At 35.2% G+C, this 24220-nt stretch overlaps 1 protein-coding gene across 6 annotated transcripts in view; it reads right to left on the bottom strand.

Moving 5' to 3' along the window:
- LOC145663040 (uncharacterized) overlaps positions 1–24220 on the bottom strand; it is a 328849-nt gene that overhangs the window by 289708 nt on the left and 14921 nt on the right. For 2 of the 6 annotated variants that reach the window (XM_081729191.1, XM_081729185.1), the window contains exon 2: positions 13622–14642. In XM_081729191.1, coding sequence (XP_081585317.1) covers positions 13622–13995 — 374 coding nt within the window. In that variant the 5' untranslated portion in view covers positions 13996–14642. Of the gene's footprint in view, positions 1–565; positions 747–13621; positions 14643–24220 lie in introns of those variants that run through there. The other 4 variants (XR_014127141.1, XR_014127142.1, XM_081729186.1 and 1 more) reach the window with 4 other exon arrangements.

Genomic DNA, 24220 nt, shown 5'->3' with positions numbered 1-24220 from the left:
ACATCCATTTAAGCTGCGGCTTTTCCTTCCCCACGATCGTGAATACATCTAGTATTGTGTGGTCATTTCTTGAACATGGTGTGGTCATTTCTTTTTTGTTATTAGAACATATAAAGAAAACATGGTTCATGCTAGTTGGTGCCCTAGCACACTACGTCTTGCTCATACTAAACTACTTGAACACTAGATTTCAGAGAAACTGTATTGATCGTCAAGGAGCCTGAGGTTTACTTCGAGTTCGATGAACTACGCTTTCTGGGAGTACGGTTAATCTCTGTTGTAATGCAGCGTATAGATTCGCGACGGCGCTAATCTTTGCACGAAAACAAAGGATATAAGGGAAGCAATTTGCCCAAATTGTCCTTCCCCCGTATTTTCATCCTTTACCATACCGCTTCAAAACATGGGTAGAATTCAACAGAGTGCACATTGAACAAATGTGCTCTCATCTACGATACGGGACTTTTTGGACACCCTGTAAACAAACTTCATATTTATTTGCTTCTTGAAACTATTGTCATCCCCTTAAAAATTTTACCCTTATACGTATAGCTTTACTACGCACCTTTATATTTACCTATCATTCTCCGCAACATTTTTTCTTCTTGACACTCACCCTCTTTAAATCAAACCTCTTTCAGGCTGTTGCTTCGTAATGAAGAATTTAATTCAGTCTCATTTTTCATTACAACCTTACGTGCTCATTGACGAGTGTCACATCAGGAGGCAAGTAAAAGTCTTGAAGCCTAAAATACCAATTAATCTATAAAGAAATCTTACTTCCAGTAGTAACAGCAAATGCAATAGTGTTGATTATCCGCATTAACTGAGACCGCGGTTAAGCATCTAATTAAAGATGCGTTTTTTTAGCAAAGAAAGGCACTACAGTGCATTGTTACTTTTCTTAAAATACGTCAAGCTTGAAAAAGTGATGGCGGAATCTCAAGCAACCTTCAAAGCCTTCAAGTATTAGTTTAGACTATCATGTTTACGTTGTTCCAAGGAAAATATAAAGGAGAAAATGTCTAAACAATGATCAGAAGGAATGATGCTTGCTTCAATTCGTTATTTCTGATCACTGTTCAGATGATGTAGGTCAATGAAATATGTAGATGCAATGATGTAGGTGCAATTAAACAATGTGAAATTATCACTAATCGGAGTTTGAATTTCTCCAGTCAATCGCTCAAGCACAGCTCTGTTACAATAAGGTGGATCTGACCTTTACAATATAATATGATGAAGTGTTTGTCATGGGTAAAATTACGATGAATTTGAATTATTATATATATATTATGATAAAAAGGCCTTGTGTCCATCTTAACACAACATACAACATAAACTAAATACAACAGTCTTACAAGGCTTTCTATAATGTTTATTATAAATGAAGTAGAAATGTTACAGTTTCGGAAGTATATCACTTCCTTCTTCAGACTACTAATCAAGAGTTGGATTAGTAGTGTGAAGAAGGAAGTGATATACTTCTGAAACTGTAACATTTCTACTTAATTTATAATAAACATTATAGACAGCCTGGTGAGAAAGTTGTATTAAGTTTGTATTATATATAATTATTTCCTTGCTGAATTACAGATACTTTTCAGTGGAAAATAGAATGAAATTTGAAAGTCTCAAATCAAGTTATAGTGGACCAAAGTAAATGTGAAAAAAGATGTAAAGTTTTCCATATAATTAAGTATACAGTGAAAACTTAAGACTTCCATGTAATTAAACTTACAGTACAAATTTTGAATATATATATATATATATATATATATATATATATATATATATATATATATATCGCAACCTTATAGCTTTAGTGCCTTGTGCTGAGAAGACTTCATATAATAAAATTCAAAAATTATTATATTAGAAAGTAGTGGATACATGATACCACTGCTTTCTAATTAACTGAGACTGTATTTTTTGTGTCTCAAGTAATAATTGTTTCTCCATTTTTTTTCTCAGCTAATATCGATCGTTTTTGATTAGTTTTACAAATCAACTCACTACCAATTTCCCATATATATAAAGTCTCCCCCATAGAAGAGAAATTTAAAAACTGGTAGAACACGTTCTGTTTATTTTTAATAAAGAGTTAATATACTTAATTTCACTCCATAAGTTGAACGGCTTGTGAGATACTCAATTTTTCGTAAACACTTGGACCTCCTCTCCCCCTTTATTACATGTAATATAATAAAAGTGATATGATAACATCCAAGTTGGGATTAGGGTCTATCTATCTACCAAAATTCATTTCATTTCGCTTCGCCATTTCTCCGTGATCATCACTCACACATAGTTGCATTCGTTTTTATGTAATAATTCATATATTCCAGGTGATTTAAAAATTTATTTTTTCAGTAGTTAGCTCCTCTAAAAACTCACAGGCTCTATCTCGAAAGCCAGGTAGTAAGTCCTATTGTTGTTACAACAGTTACAAATATCAATATCCAAAATACCTGAAGTTCTTTTTTCACATAGATATACTCATCTCAGATACGTAAACAGAAAAAATTAAAAAAGAATAAAATGGAGGCCTTGAAAGTGAAACACAGGCACATTCACCAGTGTTCAGAAGATGCTGTCTACTATGGACTGAATAGTGAGTCAGTCGGTCTGAGTGTGTCAGTGAGTCAGAGTGGGTCACGGTGGGTGGTAGGTAGCAGTGGATCACGTCCTGCTGACCACGACCTACTGACCCACTCACAAATCTTGACCCACTGACCTACTCCATCTCTGGTACAGACATTATATCCTTTGGGGACTTTCCTTGGAAAAAAAATCATCATAGTTCAAGTCTTCAAAAGTGTGAGAGCTGATTGAGATTCAGACATCACTTCAACAAACCAGAAAACAAGATACAGTAATCACAAGGATTTTCATTGAATTTGCGTAGTGAGGACAACATAATTAAATTTCGTACTCATCAAGATTACTCGGGAAAAGTATAAATAAGTCATGAGAGCTGTCAACGGAACAACTCTCTTCTTCTTCGGTCGGGGTAAAATAGGACTAGTTTATCAAGTTGAATGTGAATGTTCAGCTTTCTAAATTGAAACATTCTGATTTGCTCAGTGATGATATTAATGTATATTAAGTAAGCAAAGCTTGTAACATGTAAAATGTCACAAACATTATCACAAAGACATATTGGAAATGAAAATACAAGTACTGATAAATTAGTTTCTTATTGGAAAAAGTTTCTTCAATTTACACACAGTAGGAAAGATTATAAGTTACTTTGAATAAAACCGTCAGTAATAGAACTTAATTACTTGACCAATAATTATGTAGTAACGTTTGCACTAAATTATTTTGAGAACCAACTTACATCATTTACTTCAATTATTTTAACCCCAGCCAAAAACAAAGAATAATTAAGGAGGAAAATAAGTGATTGAACAACGAGGAAGAGTTGTACCTAAACACACGAAATTATTCGTACTTTTAAAGAAGCTCGAAAGCAGTAAACTGTACCAGTAAATATATCAGCACAATCTTCCTGTCTTTACCCAACAATGAAAAATTAAAATTACCCTTAGCAACTTGAACCCAGAGATTACAAATGTTCAGAAAAGGAAGTTCATATCTCATTTACGGGCTTGACTGTGCCGACATTTTAAAGTTATTTGCCTTTCTCATTGTTAAAGCATGCCATACACCATGAATGAGCTCGGTATTCCGTTTTGTAGGCACTTTGTTCGAACTTTTTACATGTTAACAGTTTTTTTAAAAAAAATACCGTCAACCAGAGCCGTAACTAGAGATTTCGGCGTCCGGGGTGAAGTAAAATTCGGCACCCAGTACAGACACCTTACGAAGCTTTCTTTTTTTTTTTTACATAAGAAAAGCAGCTTTTATTATTATGCTACACTGAATTTTTATTAAGCTGCTTAAAAGAGCATTACAACAGCCAAAAGAGATCATTATGTATTCTTTTACAAATAAGAGCTGCTTTCAATAGGTTTATTTTGGAATTTTTGTTAAACTTGACAAAACTCCCTTTGGTTCTATTCAAATCCACTTGGAGAACAGTTATGAAAACTTACAGTACAACTATTTGCAATATTTCATACTATCGATAAGAAATGAAATTTCAGTACATTAGAACTATGTGCTTTTAAAATGTTCGAAATGAATTATAGCATTAATTTCCAGTAATAATGGTAAACTTTTGTAATTTTATTTTGTAGGTAAATAGGATTTTAATTTCAATTCTTTTACAGTAAAAAAAAAAAAAATTGTGAAATGTAATGTAAATTTAGAAGGAGCCTTCTTTGCGAATTTCTCAATATTGATGTATGTAGCTAAAGAATATGTTCAATGCTGTATTTCAAATCCAAAATATAGTTCGCTACAACATTTTGAAATAATAGTAATTACTTAATCTCTTAATGAATAGAAGTTCTGAATTTAAGGTTGCTTATTATTAATTAACATATTAAAAATACACTAACACACATACACACATATATATATTATATATGTATATAAGTTTGGTATGCATGTTGAGAGGAAAACAACAAAACTAGATACGTATGCACAAAAGAAAATATCCTGGCGATACAAGTAGTTGATGGAGAAATGATTCCAACAAATTCCTTCAAATTGGAAGCATTTCATATAGCCTATCAAAGGAATAAAGAAAATACACTGGTAGTGATCAGTCTTTGAAAAAGAGGAAATTCGCTGAGTCCTTTTTTACAACTGCTTGAAGTTAGAAAGTGTTATTATTCCTCTTGTTTACCTACACTTTTAATATTACCGCACAAACAGCAACTTGCATGTCCTCTCGTGTCTCTTCACTCCTTTCATTTTCGTATCTTCATTCTCACAGAAATAGTAATCCCATTGGGTAGAAAAGCATGATTAAGTAAGCAAACTCATCACCATCAACGTATTTCAGACTGAGACTTTAACTGTTTCTGATTTGAAAACGCTCTTGAGTACATTATAAATCATTACTTAGCACCTTATATATATCACATCGTCATTAAAAATCATATACAGCAATAACTTTCTTTAAGTACTAACATGTAACACTTCCCTTTTGCAACACTCCGATTTTGATAAAACTTGGCAGGTAGATATTACACATGAAATAAATGAATACGTATTTTCTTTTTACGAAGAAACAGTTTTAGGGTGCAGAAGCCCCAACCCAAAAATTTGAAAGTTGGCCCTCGAGAGGCAAGAAGTGGACCGAAGTAAATGAAATTATGCATAGATACCGTAGAATTAAAACGAAGGAATACATATTTCGTATTTTCTTTAAAAAACATAAAACAGATGGGTGGGGCACAGACCTTTCCGAACCTTTGATTACGAAATATCAAAAGTACGAATAAGTATATATTAGAAGTGCCTAAAGGATAAGAAGAATTACTACAACACTTTGTGTAGGAACAGTAGGCAAAAAATAAATAAATAAATGAAATAAATAAAAAATAAAAAAAATAAACGAACACGTGTTTTTAGTTTCTGCGGAAAAATAGTGTTGGGGCCAAGTCCCTCCGAAGAAAGTGAATATTACAGCAGAAGCGCAAGGAGTGGACCGAAGTGAATGAAATTGTGTGTAGATATTGTATATGTAAAATAAAGCAATTCGTGTTTCCCAAGTGTCCCGTACTGATTTGCTTCAAATTTGCACATCAACAGTAAACAGCAAATAAATCAACACGTGTTTATATTTAAGGGTTAAAGGGGCACCCCGAAATACATAAAATACGCTATAGGTAGAAAAAACTAGTGTGAAAATAGTGAAATTTTACCAATAGATAGATGACCTAAAAGTAGGAATCAATACAGTGAATTTCGAGTGTTTCGTGTTCCTGCCCTCAAAAGTTCAAGTTCAAAGACTGAAGTTAGCGCCCCCTAGCTACTTGCGAAACAGGTATTGCCTTATTTTACATATACAAGATCTATGTATAATTTCATTCGCTTCGGTCCACTCCTTCCTGCGCTTCTGCTTTATTATGTACTTTTTAGGAGAGGACCTTTGCTTCCACACAGTTTTTCCGCACAAACTACAAAACACGGGTTAGCTTATTTTTGTGTATTGTTTCTTAACACACTTTCGTTGCGATTCTCTATGTAATTTATGCACTTCGAAAGTATACTCATTAGGACTTTTCATATTTCGTAATCAAATATTTGGAAGGGTCTTCGCCCCATCCATTTATTTCTTTGTTTCAGGAAAATACGAAACAAGTATTCCTTCATTTTACATCTACTAGGTACAATATCTGTGCACAATTTCATTCACTTCGGTCCACTTCATACTGCGTTCGGACGTCAACTTTCGAAATATTGGGTAGGGGCTTTTGTCCCCAATAATTATTTCTCCGCAGAAAATTAAAAAAAAAAAAAAAACATGTATTCGTGTATTTTATGTGTAGTATCTAACTGCCAAATTATTTACCAAAATCGGAGTGTTACAGTTAGAAACTGTTACATAAAAGTAAAAACTTGTTGCAACTGTGAGTGAAATGTTTGTGTTGAGAGCCGAGCAAGCAAGAAAATTTTTAACAACTCTACTGCTTTGGAAACCGACAAGATTGATTTAATAGGGCGTAAGTATTTTCTTAATCATTTCTAGCACTTTTTCTTTCTTTTTGCTCGTTCGACGCTTTCTAGCCATCAGCGCCCGGGACGACCGCCCCTCGCGTCCCCTTCTAGCTACGGCTCTGCGGGCAACGGATCCGAAATTTAAGGAAACTAGTATAAAACGATTGACAATTTTCTTATAAATGGATATAAAACATTTTTAAACTTCTGCCAGTAATTTTCGGCTTTTATTATGTGAAAGTGGCCCAAAGACGCCCAACCCTGCTTGTAAAAGTATTTGACATCCCACACGATTAATATGTATGATAATAGTTGAAACAACGTATTATAGTAATTATTTGTAGATAGTCACATGTATTCTATATACAAGCTAAAAAAACATTGTTACTTTTTCTTATCGTCTTGTATATTACTATAAAAAATCAGTAGCGGCTCGTAGTCTGTACAAGCACCGGTTGCAATGTTGCAATATAAAGGTATGTAGGTACGCGCAAGTGTTCCCCTCCCCCAGCATTCTTGAGTCTTATCCAAAAATATTCAGGAAATATGAAGAGGAAAGTCTTTTAAGCTCTATTTGTATGTTATTGATTAAATTATTTCTCTAATATTGATTTAATGTACTATCAATGTACGTTTATACACTATTTATATACAAAACCTCTACACTCATGTTATTGAACACGAGATAAATCGAATATATAGTATGTGCTGTAAACCATGGATGATGGCGTTAATCCGAAAAGAAGAAAAAAAGCAAGAAAATTGCATGCACGCAGTTAAACAAAAGTATTTAATTATATAAACTATGCATATGGAAGGTCCATCTTCTCTTCCATCTTTTGGGCTTCACATTTTTCTATGACTTTATTGAAATCTGAAATGCTGCTCGCCAAGTTTCTCTGAATAGAAAGCATCGATACCGCAAATATTTTTCGCTTTATTTTCTTTAGGGTCCAGAAACACCTCTCTCCTCCGACAATATGCAATTTGTTAGCATTTCTTTGTATAAATATACGGTACAAAAAGTCCATTTTCAGAAACCACGTATTTTTGTCTGTAAAGAAGCATGAAATCTAAGATGTTTTCCTTCGAAAATGGAAAAAAAAAATAATAAAGTAGTTTAACATTCCAGCAAATTAGGCTAAAGAAGACAGATGAGTATTGGAAGTGAATGATTTGATATTAATTTATGCTCTCCGCCGGAAATCGAACACAGAATCATGTGCACGAAAGACACAGAGCTAGGAATTATACCAGTAGTAAGACATTTTCTTCTTCGAGACTCGATCGACCCCCCAGAATAGGATTTTTTTTTTTTTTTTTAAATAAATCTTATCCCAAGAATTTTCACCTTTGTATTATAAATGTTAAATAAAATCTATTGACTTCGAACGACCGCCCCCCAAACTTTCAGCCTGGATCCGTCCCTGCTACCACCAGACTTATATTTGTTCTTTGCGAGTTTGTTTTGTGAATAACTTCTTTCTTCCAAGCGTCTGTATCTCGCTCACCCTATCAATTGAGTCAAGCGCTGCTAAGCGGAGGAATTCGTAACTATTACAGAAGCTGACCAGTTGCGGTAAGAAAGGCAACCGCATGAGACCAATAGGGGAAGATAGGAGCGATGCAAGAATAAATCCACTTCCCCATGTTAAGAGATAGGAGCTCGCTGCCATATGCTCAATGTTACTGCTTCCAGTGGCAACGTTCGCTGCCACCGGAAATGTAAATCTCTCTCTTTCTTTCCGTTTTTTAATTGACTTTTTTTTCAGAAATGCATCAATACTGTTTTGCGCTCAAGAGCAGAGGTTTATTTTTTACTAATACACTATTTTAATACTTAAAAATAGTTTTAGTATTAAAAAATATCCGGTTGCACAACCATGCAACATATAGTACCAGCCGCCGCTGTAAAAAATATTCTGTCAGTTTTTTCAGTTATTTTTTAATCATTGTTTGATTCATTCATCCATGTTGTTTCTTCTAGCTTCCAGAAACCGTGAGATATCTCTCTATCTGCAAACAGAACAAAGTGCATGCACGAGCCAATGGTGAGCACAACTGCAAACTGTGAAATGTGGACTTCCGGTGGTCCAACGCGCCTTGATGTATATAGCACTATACGCTCGACAAGCTATACGCTCGACAAACTATACGCTCGCGACTGTCGCGCACCTGCCGATGAAACCCTGAACTGCAGTTATACAAAAAAATGTTATCTTAGCACCGTTGCGACCACCAACGTCAATTTTCAAAGTTGATTTCTACGCACTAGTGGTGGTGAGAGGAGACCATCTAACACGGCTTCACACTGGACGACCATATAGTGTCGCCTGATGGAATGCAAATTGCCAATGTATGGTCGTTTCATCGGTTGCTTATAAATCCGAAACGGCTGAGAATAAAAAGATGAAACAAAAACTGTCATAGAGAACATCACATGGTGTTGTTGTGGTGACCTCCAGGGCCCTCTTTCAAGGGGGCCCAGGGGCCAACTTCGAATTTTCAAATGGGAACATGTATTGAATCATACCTCATTCGGTAGTCCTTGAAAAACGAAACAACTTTTGTAGGAAACCATTTTCGATTTGGGTCACCGTTTTCAAGATGGCTGCAAAAAGTCCTGAATCATTTTGAAGTTGGCACCTGGCACCCTTCACGGAGTTCCTGAGAGTCACGACAAGAACACCACTTGATATGCTTTATCATCGTTCCCTATCTCAGTTTTTGTTTCATCTCTCTATTCTCAGCCGTTTCTGATTTAGGCCTATAAGCACTGAACGTTTTATCTGATACAGGACCCACTTTTTGCGGTCATTTTGAAAACTGTGGCCCAAATCGAAAATTGATTCCTACAAAAGTTGTTTCAGTTTTCAAGGACTATTGAATGAGGTATGATTCAATATATGTTCCCATTTGAAAATTGAAGTTGGTCCCTGGGTCCCCTTGAAGGAGGGCTCTGGGAGTCACCACAACATCATATGATGTGCCCTATGACATTTTCCTATCTCAGTTTTTGTTTCATCTTTTTATTCTCAGCAGTTTCGGATTTATAAACACTGGACTATTATCTGATACAGGACCCACTTTTTGCGGCCATTTTGAAAACGGTGGCCAAAATCGAAAATTGTTTCCTACAAAAGTTGTTTCGTTTTTCAAGGACTATTGAACGAGGTATGATTCAATACATGTTCCCATTTGAAAATTTGAAGTTGGCCCCTAAGCCCCCTTGAAGGAGGGCCCTGGAGGTCACCACAACAACACCATGTGATGTGCCCTGACATTTTCCTATTTCAGTTTTTGTTTCATCTGTTTATTCTCAGCCGTTTCGAATTTATAAGCACTGGAGTTTTATCTGAAACACCCTGTATATATATTAAGTCCTTATTTCCTTATTTTCCGAGCTTTATTTAGCCTCAACCCCTAAAATGGTTCCATAACAGACCAAAGTGATCCATGGAAGAAACTAGCTCAATTAAATATCAAATTGTGCCCCAAGCGACCTTCGAGTTTTAAATGACTTGCCGGAATGACATCCTGGATAGGGGTAGAATGGAATCTACTACTGCATAATATAATGGTAGCAATCTGGAAGTCCAGCATCTTCAATGGAGATCGAAAATTTTTAAGTATACGATTTTGACATGTCACTTTTGGGTATAAGCTCACGACAAATATATATTTGACGATTTTTCTATTTTATCTCTAATCATTAAGTAGTTACTACCTTCATAATATATGTTTATCAACCTACAATTGGCTTTCTAAACTTATAAGGCATCTGCCTCATATTGCATTCTGTAAATGTACTCAAAAATTTAGGCCCGTTAGGGCACCATTTAATATATTCAGCTGACTTAATTTTTCTCATTGGTTACTTTGGTCTTATATGGAACCATTTTAGAGGGTCTCAAAAAACACTCGGAAGTCGAAAAATAAGAAGCAACTCTAATATATAGTGATCGTAGTTCTGTGACGCAGAAAAACTAGCGAAATAGTACTTTGCATACATATTAACGTCAGAAGCAAGAAAATTGATATGTGGCATTCGGAGTGAAAAATTTTAAATGAAATAAGAAATTCAACAAGAACAAAAAATATTCGGACGATGAAAACAAAAGTCGAGGTAAGAGTAAAAGAACACGCGTACAGACCACTTTGCCAACAGGGTATCTTGCAGAATTGAAATTTAATACAGGTGTCAAGTATCAAATCATCTACAAGTTCCTATAGAAAGTTATCCTGGGGCACTGCTACGTTAACTCACTCTCTCAAATTTACGTAAGGGTTTTAATTGTAAACAAAATTTGGAAACATTAACCCACACTTTTAAGTATGGGAAGATGTCGACAAAAAATAATGTAACCCAGGGCAATGTATTAAACAGTCCTTAAATTTCGGGATCGTTCTCCTGTCGAAAAACCCGTACTGGTGTTTAAATCTATCCAAAGGTGTAACAGGTCCCTGATCCCGTATAACTTAGCTGTGAAACTTGTGGCGCGTTCAATTTACAAGAGAATCAAGCCCATTTTTCTTCATTTTTACATTTCATTTTTAATATCTTTATCGCAAGCTCCTTTCAGAGCTTAAGACCTTCTTCGGATAATGTAAATAGCTCTTATAACTAAAAAAAAAAAAAAAAAAAAGTGTAAACTTTTCAATATAAACTTTTCCATATAATTAAGGGTTTGGTAATGTGACTAGATTCCCTCGCGGTCCAAACGCCACATACGCTTTGGCCCGCAGAGCGGGAACATTGTTATGGTGTTATTAAAGGGCACAATTTTAAAGCAGATTGCTGGTTCTATGCATGTATAGATACACGTTTGTTCCTAAGTACCCCTGCTTTAAGGTAACCACGAAAACTCTCTCGCTTTTTTGGAAGCCTGTGTTCAATTGGCCCTCAGAGAGTAAGTTGATGCGAACGGAGATAGACGAAGGTCAGTTCTTCGTGTGGATATATCTAACATACTACCTGGTTGTGGCAGTTCAGATACACCGTGAACTTGCGTAAGGACAGAGTGAAAACGTGACCTCCACAGAGTGTCATAAGAGCGTGTATGCTGTACGAGTTCAAACTGAGGTCAAACGCCGCTACAGCGCGGTGCAAGGTATGTCAGGCCTTTGGTGAGCGTGTTATGACTACGTGGACAGTGCACCGGTGGTTTAACAAGTTTAAGGACGGTGACGAAACACGCGAAAACAACACATGTACAAAATGATCTTCAGGTAGCAATTGAGGCAAAGAGTGGCCAGACAAGTGAGGAAATGGGACTACAATTGAGCGTGATTGAAGAAACCATTCGGCAGCACCTCCAACAACTTGGGAAGCACTATAAGTTGGATCGATGGGCCCCACATGATTTGACTCCGGGCCAAAAGGCTACGCAAGCAGACATCTGTTTCTTTGCTCTCTCGTCTGAGGAAGGAGCCATTTCTGGACAGGATGTTGACATGTGATGAGAAGTGGGTCCTGTACGAAGTTTCACGGCGTCATCATCATTGGTTAAAATCCCATGAACCAGTTCCAAAACAGCTGAAATCAGTAATGCAGCACAAAGTCATCCTGTGTGTTTGGTGGACTGCTCGCGAATCGTGCATCGGAAACTCCGGCTGGTCAGAGCAGAACATCAATGTAACTGTGTACTGTCAGCAGTTGAGCCGTGTTCAAAAAAACTCAAAACCCTGAAGCCAGTACTTCTCAATCGCTAAGGGGTTCCGTTACGGGGCAACACTAAACCCCACGTGGTTAGAATGACCCGAGACACCATTCTACGCCTTGAATGGAAAACATTATTGCATCCGCCATCCTTCCCAGACATTGCACCGTCCTATTATCACCTGTTCCATTTCTTGGACCATCATCTTAGAGGACGCGAGTTCAAATCCCTAGTAGAGGTGCAAAATGTACTTGATACCTTCTTCGCTCATGGTTTGTCAAGTACTACCGCGATGGAATCCATAGCTTTCCAGAACGTTGGGAGAAGGTCTTCGGTGCTGATGGGTACTATTTTTGATCTTCCTGGTAGGTCTTAGTGACAACGAATTTTGAAGGTGGTGGGTGAAAAAGCGACAGAACTTTCTTGGTTACCTTTATACTTTTGTGCCGTGATTATACATCTTTCATTTGGTTAGGATGTATCTAACACACACACAGCCTATCACACCCTACCACCTTAATCACAATAAACGAACACAATTAGACATCGAATATTTGTCAAAAGTGCACAAAGTAATAATGAATAGTGAAAGTAAAAACTATTAGGAACACGATCGGTCCTTTCGAATCACTCAGATTAAGTTCGTTTTGCGATTAATATCAGAATGTATACGTAACAAAGACACATTCATGGATAAAATCTACAGCTATACTAGGTTTGCGGTCTGTTCGTCTTATATCAGTAATTTTTATGCCAACTTCTGATTACATTTGTTTATGGTGCGTCGGAGTAAACTATGAAGTTAGATTAACGTTTTATTAAGTCGAAACATCTTAGTACACTGCGGGACATTCTTTAATCAATTCGACCATCCTCGTTTCGCCTTAAATCTACATGTCAGTATACCGCAGTACATGTCAATAGCACATTTATTGCTTTTTTGCCTGACATTTTACTAACAATTGAAGAGCCCTCTGCAATAATAAGATAAGTCGAGTTATCTCGATTCGTCGTAAAACATAGATAAGATTGCATGTGGACTTACTTTCCTTTTCCGTTGCCTCTAGTGCGTATACGAGAAAAACACAATCCATTTGCTTTTTGCACGTTGCAGTTTAAATTTATATGCTTTCTAACCCAAAACCTCCATTTTACACCTACCTTGTTATTGCAGTGGGCCTTTCAATTAAAAAAGCTGAAATCAAATGTTTGAATGCTGACGCAGTCATCATTAAATATGGAGCAAAACATCGTAAATCGAAGGATTAATTTTCTCTTATTTATCCAACCACTTGTGTAAATATTAGTCTAATATATAGTAAACGAGTGCTAAACAATTACATGCACCAAAATTCAGAAGAAATATATACATTAAGACGTACCTGAGTTCCTCAGTATTTCTACAAATCTCTCGACAATCACTTCCTTTAACGTTTTCTTTAATGTTATCCCCAATAATTCCAGAAGGGAGATTCCTTGGTTCTGTTATTGCATCATCCTCTTCACCTTTTAATGCGACTGCAGAATTAGGGACCAAAGTTTCTCCTAACATCGACAGTTTAATGTTATTATCCGTCCCATTTTTTACTCCTTCCTTATTTTCGAAATATGATAAGGAATATGTTGAATGAGGATCCTTAATTTCTAGTTCATTCGGGTTGGTGTTATATAGTTTATAACTACAGTCTTCAATACGACGATTTTCTGTTGTCATTTCAACTTTAACAGAAGCAATATTGGAACAGTGGAAAGCCATTTAGTTAAGTCACGAGCAGCTGTACGTTATCGACTTCAGATCTTCACTACTATGGAAAATTCCGAAATTATTAGATATTATAATAAAGTACTACAAAACATTATACTTAATGAAGCAAGATGAAACAAAATAATCTTTATTTCTTTGAATATTAATGATCCTATAGTGCAGGTGCAAGTAAGAACACAATATTCACATCATTGAGACATATGAATGAGGCTGAAAGGAAGTGTGGCTGTTTGTGAAAATTATACTAACTCGGATCATTATACTAAAAATGGAGTCATTTTACGTTTTTAATTTACTTCCTTTAAAAACTAACGTATGGCAGGATTTTCAAATTCAGTCACAGAGGTTATTTTAATATAAACTGTGACACGAATAGAACTGGACGAACGTGGATTAGCAAAGTAATTTAGGATCTTTCAAAGTAAAAGGTACAATTAATTAAAACATGCTCTTCTTTTCTACAACTGTAGGTATAATTAACTACGCAATATCCAATAGCGTACGCTTGACATAAATATTTTTCACGTTTTCTTACACTTTTGAATTGGGTAGCACTTTGCACAATTTACAATCCCCGATCCGCCACTGAATGCCTTCTATATCTTCTCCTCAAACATCATTAAGGATGCAACGATAGCCTGTAATGAAAAATAAATAAGTGAATTTATATAGACTTCCGCCTTTTGTATAGAATCATACAATTAACTGCTGGTTACATTAACACTGCGGTTTAATAAAATTAGAAGCTATTGTAACCCTCCGTCACAAAAATAAAAAATCGCGTGCTTCATTCCGTCATTCGTCATATTACTCTAACAAGGTACATTCGCGAAGTGTCCCACTCGGGATTCATGTAAAATTGATTCATATAAAAAATTCTTCGCCGCACAATGTGTATCGTACTAATTTTAATGGCGCATACCGGTAACTTGCAGATTTATGCGATTTCATACAATCGAAATTCAATTATACACTACTATAACACTCGGACATAAAATTGCTTTTAGATTCTTTAGATGGAACTGGAAATGAATGTGGGCATACGCCAAACAAATTGGATCAAGTACTGCTTCTCTGACACATGTTACCCATCCCGGTCGCCATTTTGGATCCACCATGTTGGATTCAATTTTCTGGTTTTGAAACAGGAATAGGTACAAGTGATACATCAAATTCATGTGCAATTTTCTCGGAAATTCATTGGTGTATTGAGATTTACCGTAGCTTGTACCGTTTGCAAGGTATTACACGTTAAATGTCAGGCATTTCACGAATATTGAAGCAAGAGAAAGTTATCCAGGGTCCCGCGCGTATATGTAATCTTTTACGTGATTTATCTTCACGAAATATTCTCTAAACGTACATACATACAGACACATATGCGTAAATACGGAAATGGTAGGTCCACACCAAAATCTGCTCGTATCTGGATTTACATTAATCATTTTGACCGTAACACAGTATTTCCTTGTTATAGTATAACATGGAACTAATAGCAATCACTCACAGAAATGTAATAAGAGTATGACACCAATGTTGTAAAGAGTGTATTTATACCTACAGTATTTTTCCAGTTTAAAATTGTTTTGATTTGTGAATATCAAAAACATAAGCGTAACTGATATTACTCTGCAATGTTTATTCGCGAAGTGCTTGGAGAGATTTAATATGCAATACCTTTCAAACGATACAAGATACAGTAAAATTCACTACACCAGTGAACGTCCGAGAAAATTGTACACCAATTTGATGTATCACTTTCACGTAATTTCATTAGAAAAACCGAAAGTTGAATCCAATATGGCGGTCGGGTCGGCTAATATGTGTCAGAGAAGCAGCACTTGATAAAACTTTCTTTGCATATGCCCATGTTCATGTCCAGTTCCGTCTACAGAAACTAAAAACATTTCTGTGTTTGAGCATTATAGTAGTGTATGATTTAATTCCAGTTATATGAAGGCCCATAAATATGCACATTACAGATATGGGGCGATAAAATTAGTACAATATACATTGGGCCGCGGAGAATTTTTCATTTGAATCAATTTTACACGAATCCCGAGGGACACTTCGCGAATGTATATTGTAAGTATATGTTTATAACATCATAAAAAGGCAGGTTCAATGCTAATAAACAAATTTTCATTTCTCTTTCTGTTGGTGTAACAAGACCTAAGTATTGTGACATATTAGTTTCTTGTGTGAATGTGGTAAGTTACACAAGGTTTTCCGATTTGTAAGCAAAACAATTCATCTACGCATGATACAAACAAAGTTTATTTGGAAGTGCACCGACCTGACACTAATTTAGACTAGTTTTGCAATCAGTCTTACAGAAAGAATAATAGCAGTTATTGATCTACGAGTGTCTATATTAGTAATCTCTTTCTGTTAAGTGTTGGACAATGAAAGCATATTACAGAAAAATGTTTGTATTCGTGGCGTTTTCAAATTACAGGAATTTTGAGTTATCAGCCATCTCATACAAAAATACTACATTAATACAAATGTGGTGAAAAATGCTCAATTCCGATTTTTATAAAGTTAGATTCTGTAGTGGTTTCTCTCTTTGAGATTTACCCATTTACATCATACCTTGTGCAACCAATAAATTCGGGACGTGTACATACATAAATTTTCCTGTTCTGCATTGCTTCAATGTAGGACACAAGCATTACTTTCTTTGCATGCATGATCGAGGATACACCGCATTTCAAACATTACTAATAACAAATGATTATATATTGATGCGCCGCTGAAGCGATATTCTTACACACATTACAAAACGTCTCATTATATCTAGGATACGTTGTCCTGTATGCACAAAAAAATATAGTTTGAAGCATTTAGTACGCTGCTTCACCATTTTACAGACAGGTTCTACTTTATGGTATGGTGCCTTCAGGTGATTGTTCAAACAGGTCTTCCCATAAAATCGATAACTACAGTCACTGCAAAACATCAAAGCTTGACTCTTGTCGCATAGAGGCCTTGGTAAGTATTAATTACAAGTCACAGGGCATTTTTTATATGTCTGTCATTCATTATACGTTTTATGGCACGCTTCGCAGTAGAAGCTGCACGCGACGCAAACCTCAAAAGACTGAATGTCAAAATGTCTAGCAAAACAAATCAGGTTAATGCCAGTGCGATTTTCATCATTTGTTCTCTCGTACATGATACTTTGTCCGTAGAAGGTGGCGTAAACGGCAATTTTGTATTCCTTGAGGTGAGTTTGGAACTCACGAATTTCATTAACTAGCACCATGGTCTAAATTTTACTCCTACCTCAGTACATAAATCGTCTATTTCTTTGTTCATGATACATTTCCTCTGATGTTGATACTGCTTATAACCTTTGACATCTACAATCTTGTGTTTTTTTCCAGTCCAATAGCAATTACAAGGGTGTTTGCACGGCACCTTATGTCTTAGTTCTTTACACGTACAACCCCTCGCTTGCTTCGCAGCAGTTCTTCATGTTCTAGTACTTCTTGTGCTAAACGATCTCCATATCCGCATCCTCATGAAATACGCACTGGATGAAAATGAACGGTAAATGGCTCGTGAAGGAAAAACGAATCATTGCTTTGAAGTACTCTTTCAAACGAGGCTCAAATCGTCCTTAGTATCAGGTTACAAGCCAGACGGAAACTAGCCGAAAAGAATTTTTTCGCATTGCGTTATCACAGATAATCCAATCATAGCATCACTGACATTCTCGAACATTGCATCCAGCATTCCTTGGAAACTATTATGTACCCAGTTGACGATATTGGTTTCAACTGGTGGTGCATTGAACAAGACTTTGAGTAAACGACCCTCAACGTTAAAACATCCGTAGTGACGACCCACTACATTCAGAACAGTAAATCCCGATCAGGCCAAGGTAAGTAAAAGGATAGAAACGATCGGGAATAATTACGATAAAAATGTAACGAAAAAAGAAATTTAAGCGTTGATTTTTTGTACATTGTACAAAGAGAGAAAATAGAATTCTCGAATTAATTTTAAATTAATTAATCGAATTAAAAATCAAATCATAACTCTTGATTTAAGATCTTAAAAATTTACTCTTGTCATATCGAAAATCAAGCCCGAGACCATATTTATCAAAAGCGATACTTACTACATCAACGATGAAATTTACTTCTAACTGACCTAAGATTTTATTCGGAGACCTAAGTGATATAAAGAGAATGCACAAATAAAATGGTTTTCTTATCTAAAGCATGTGCTATAATGTGATCTATGGCATAGAATAATTGTAGTATTTAGCATTTTTTCTTTACTCTCACATAGGACTTTCAAAGTTATGTTGTACTATACAAAGTGAAGTGTTAGCAAACTTTACTATGAACATCTAACATTGATTTGCAAGTGTTCCCCTCATTTGTAATTTTCAAGAAAAGCAATTTAAATTTCATGAACCGTTTTCAAAAATTAAACATTTGTAAATCTAAAAATTGGTATTTTATATTAACACGTTAGTGGAAATTCTTAACAAATTCCCATGCACAGTTTTCGAGAACAAAGCGTTATAATTCTCAAGCGTAGGTTTCGAGAAAATTAACGTTGTTCAAAGAAAAACGATTTTCTTATCCGTGAAGTTTTATAAACTCAAAATTAATCACAACACTGATGAAAATGAAGCTACAACACTTGACCAAGAAAAATCTTCATGCCTGGTTTCCGAGAAATCAAAAATTTTTTTAACTCAAAATTAATGCAGTTCAAGCATAACACCACTGATGAAAATTGATATTGAATTGAATTTAACGAAATTCACATGGTAATTTCTGAGGAAAAAAGTAAAATTTGTAAACTTGTTTTAGGATAAAAATCTCAAAATTTAATATTCCGACAGAATGACATATATTCTACGTTTTAATAAAAGTATCATGAAAATAAAAATGTTCCGTTGAATTTTACACGATAGCTGTTAAAACAAGGAATAGTCGCTGATGAAAAAAAATGCACATACAGTCAGATAAACAATCTTCAATGATGTAGAATTTGAAAATTTGTTTAAGTTAGTCATTGAACGATAAGAAACGAGTAGGTTAATGAATGAGTCATTGAGAACCAATCATAACAAAACTTACAACTATTACACAATACTGAGAAATGTTCAATGTAAAAGTATGACATCATTTTACTCATTAATCGTGAACCTAAACGACATATAACAAGCAATTTGATTGACTAAGAGCTGTCATGACGTCACTCATCAATATGACACAGCATTAAATCACAGATTCATGATCTGATTATATCTAGTTACGAAAAATAATTTTCTCGAAAGTTATTGACACATCAATATCTACTGCGACACCATTTCATTGAGCCGATATATTTTTTTACACATATAACTAACTGCAACATTCCTTGTAAAACGTCTATCAATTTTGACCAAGACATCTTAGCAAATACTTTTTTATAAGCATGTCACTATTTGCATATCTAACTTTGGTAAGCTGAGAATAAAATTCAGACATCGCAAGTAATGAAGTAATGGTCATAAGTCGCTTTACAAGAATTTCATAAATTGCAAAATAATTATCTAAACTCATTTACTTTGCACTTTATATTACCACGTGTTTAATAAGCAATAAGAAAAGAATGTGAATGTTTAGTTTTATGATGATGACGAAGAATATGAGGTATGACATAAACATGTGTAGTAAACATATGCAATACGATACAGCTAACGCTAGCACTTGGTTCCTTTAATAGAAAAGGCGCTGACATTTGCTTAAAAGTTAACACAGAAAGAAACCTTTTAAATGTTTTCAACATTTTTATTTTAGTCCACGAACGGAAATAATATGAACTGTTCTGATTATTTAAGAGGTAATAACCCGCTCCTGGAATCCCCTCCCGTCGCCTCTTTTACACTTCTCAGATAATGAATGTATCATTTCAGAATGAAGAAATACACACATTTTCTTGTTTTCATAGACGTCCTGGTCCTATACATACGTGGACCAATACCCACCAATCAAAACTGAACGTTGACCTTTTCATTCCGAAGTTAGTTACCCCTCCCAAAATTTTCGATTTTTAATTTTATACCCTGGTTCTGTCAAATATTGACCTTGAATTTTGACCCCCGGGTTAGTGGTACACCTGAAAATTTAGAGGGTTCGTTCACGTACCTTTGTCCTATGAATGACAAAATTGAGAGGGTCTACACCCATCCATATAACGTAAACCTTCATTAAAGACGTCAAAAACCTTCTGTTTTTGGCAATATTATATATTATGAAAAGAAACAAAATGGATCATGAAGTACATACCATGGTCTTTATACTATAGCAATTACCATAATCGATGGTGAGCCTATACATTACCCTTCAAGATGAGTACACCTGCCCTGGACTCCTATACTGATTCATAACGTAAACCATTATCCAAGGAATCAAAAACTTTTTTGGGGGTAATTTTATACCCATTAAAGGATAAAGATATGCACCACCATAACTTCTGATTTAAAAATCACGGTTGAAAGGGTTCAGACTAATTTTGAATTATCCGCGGGGTGTGCCTAAGACCATGACCTCATGTCATCATACTATATGACCAAGAGGGCAGAGGCTAATTATGAATTTCCCGCGGAGTCGTGATCTAATACCAAGTGACACCTAAGAACTAATCAGAATAGTCACTTGATCAGGTCCAACAATCAACAACGAGTGAGATATAACGGCCCCACTACTACTGAGGAGTTTCACATTCAATCTCCAACTACGAGAGTGTGTGGTGGGAACATCGTGTCCATGGACTTTCTTGACGTTTTCACCTTTCCTCTCTGATTTTTAATGCACGAATTATTAATAATCATTCATTTTCATTAATAATCACTTTTCTCTAGCCATTTTGATGGGACATCAAACTAGAAATTTCGTTTAAATTTATAAATTTTAGCTCTTATTGAAATAATTGTGTAAATCCACTAGTTTATCTTCTACAAAGATACAATTAAATTTTCATATATTTTCGTATTTTGGACTTTCGATTTTCATATTTCCCTTTTTTTTTTCTTCATACTTTGCCTCTCTCTGGGTATTACTTTAACACTAGAGCTCCCTCATGGCTAAGCGGTTAGTGTACGTGCCTTTGTCGTGAGAGACCCGAGTTCGATTCTCTGTGGGAGCTCATGTTGTTCGGATCCCACGCTAAACTGTAAATTAACGTTTCACATATCCTTACTGCTGAAAGCAGGGTGGAAAAAAATCATGATTTTTTTTCAAAAAAATCATTTTTGTTGATTTTTTTGATTTAAATCGATTTTTTTGATTTAAATCAAATCTTTTTCTTCGTATGATACAAGTCGCGAACTGAAGAAAAAACATTAGGAATTAGTATTAAATGTTAATTATGTCATTTAAGTGAAAGTATTGGGTTTTAATTTTGAACTAATGCCATGCTCACAAAAGCTCTCCTGACTTCTATCATTAGTCAACTGAATCCAGTTTCTATTTTGTATTCTTATTTCTGCGAGATCCATCTTAATATTGCCCTCCCATGTGCGACTAGGTCTTCCTAATGGCCGTTTTCCGATTGGACTTCCAGTTAAAACTTTGAAAGCGTTCCTACTTTCTTCCATTTTCGCTACAGTCCTGCCCACCTGAACCTCCAAGATTTGATGACCCTAATAATGTTTGGTGAATGGTATAAATTATGCAGTTTCTCGTTATGAAGTTTTCGCCATTCCTCATTTCCGTTCCTTTTGGTTCCGAATATTCGTTTCAGGATTTTATTCTCAAATACTTTTAGTCTGCGTTCTTCCCTCAGCGTAAGCGACCATGTTTCACAACCATACAGCACAACAGGCATAATTATCGTTTTATATATTTTAAAGCTTCAAATTCCTCGACACAATTCGCGATGATAAGAGATTTTGAACTGAATAATAACACGAATTCCCTGCAGGAATTCCAAAATAAAAAAATCAAGATGATCAGTTCCAGAAGAAGAAACACTTGTGATTGTTAAATATATGCTTTATGTGACGTGAAAAACAGTTCAAATGCGAGTTGTCCGTGCATTTAAGACATCTATACATAGCAGGCACGTTTTTATACTTTTCTGTTGGCTATTTTATTTCCTCTTACAATTTTTCCTGCACAGGCGCGGCAAATTTTCTGCGATCACATCGCAGATCGCGGCATGTTCTGCAATGGGGTCAAGTATCCACTTTATCAAAAGTATTATTCGATATTTTAACGCATCCAAAATTTGTCGTATTACGATCCCGAGGAATTTCTATGTATTTAGTACATAAATTTCGCCCAAAATTTTAAAATCTTTTTTTTTTTTTTTTTTTTTTTTTTGTTTCGGAGAGGGGATCGAACCCTCTAAATACGCCCCTATTATCTGGAAACAAACAAATAGACATGAACACAAAAGAGCTTTCATCTTAAATGTCCATGGTGATTTCCCCGTTGGAACAGAAATTTTAAAACCCTGTGTTACAAAGAGAAGAAAGCAGGGTTCACCCGTTACCCGTTCAAACGGGATTTTTCCTGATAGTTCCCACATGATACTCGTTTCATGCTGTGCTTACATACATTTGAGTCTCACTGTATTATGATTATTATTCCATAATCGGAATAACAGAAGAGAAACGGGATTTTACTTACTTTCACTTTAAATTAATTCATTTCGGAATTTGATTTAAATCAACGATTTTTATTAAAAAAATCAAGTGATTTAAATCTTGATTAAAATCGTGATTTAAATCAATCCACCCTGGCTGAAAGGGATGCAAAACTGAAAATCAAATTAAATCAATTTGACGTATTTGCTTGATGTTAACAGTTTACAATATCTTACATACGTATTAAGTTTTAGCTGCTCTCCAACATGTTTCAATTGAATGGCAGTACCAAACGTAAAAAAAAAAAAAAAATAAATAAATAAAATAAATAAAAAAAAAGTAGACGAAACAGTATTCTAACCCTCCTCGACCGCTTGGCAACTTGGTAGGCTAACCACTTGATTATGCCGCAAAGTAGTAAAACAATTAATATTCTGATCTTCCTGTTACATTCTTTGATTATTTTCTTTAATTCACTATATTTTTTGGTGTCTATAATTCAAATATTTTGATACAATAAATCTGTTACATTACTATATAAACTATTCCATTTGGAATATTCTTCAAAGTTAAATTTATTTTAGCATTTGAATCAGAGTATGTACTTTTTATAGACCAACCAGACTATTCTCACTGGTTGCGGTAAAAAACTATATATACTATTTGGAGACCATTTATTTTCTTACATAATGATTCCCTTCGCGAAATACTGGAAAACTAGATGAACATTTTCTATTTTCTTTTCAGCTCAAGAATATACACTAAAAAGAAAAGGAGAATACTTTACGATTTAGTTTAACATATGTAATGTACTATATTACATAGCTGACATATTTATGATTCTTTACTTCCACAACCTTTTGCAACAGAACGCACATTCTTTCTTTTTAAAAAGAAAAACAATTTTTCGTAAACAGAATTCGAACCAATGCTAAAATCAAGTTCTACACGTAAGTTCGTTACTCTAACCACTACACCAAGAAGTCTTCACTCTAGCAGTTGTCCATATGTATACCTTGGTGATCTACACCCCATAAAAGTATGACTTCTGCATCACACACTAAGCCAGGTTTTGATTCATTTGTCTTTTTCTGATATTTTATTATCTTTTCATATATGGCAATTACATACACTTCACTGATACGTTCAGACAGTCATATCTCCGCTCCATATGGTCATGTTACTCTGTAGCAAAATGGAAGGAAAATAAATTTCCCTGTAAGCACAGATCTGAGAGACGTAGATATCTAGGGTATTTTTTTGAACATTGTTTTTTCGCCGTCTGGCCAGAACTGTACCACGGGTTATTGCCATCAATACCATTAAGAATTCCAACAGTTTGGCGGGAAGAAAGGGATCATGTTGATGACTTATTTTTGTCTGTGTAAAGTGTCTGATTTCGATACGGAAAAAAAGAAAAAACATTGTGTATCCGAACCTTCCATCAGCCATTTCACCTGTGCCAAATGAGCCCCGATATTCTTATTCCAAAACCACCAATCAAGTTACCAGAGAGTGTTTCTACTGCATTTTATGTGCGGAAGAAGGCGATAATGATGTAATGATACCGAATGTTGAAGATACAACCCCATGTCTTTTAAATCGGTTTGACTC

Source organism: Thermobia domestica, chromosome 10, assembly GCF_964235325.1.
Source record: "Thermobia domestica chromosome 10, izTheDome1.hap1.1, whole genome shotgun sequence".
Taxonomy (NCBI): domain Eukaryota; kingdom Metazoa; phylum Arthropoda; class Insecta; order Zygentoma; family Lepismatidae; genus Thermobia; species Thermobia domestica.
This window is presented reverse-complemented; position numbering and strand designations above follow the sequence as displayed.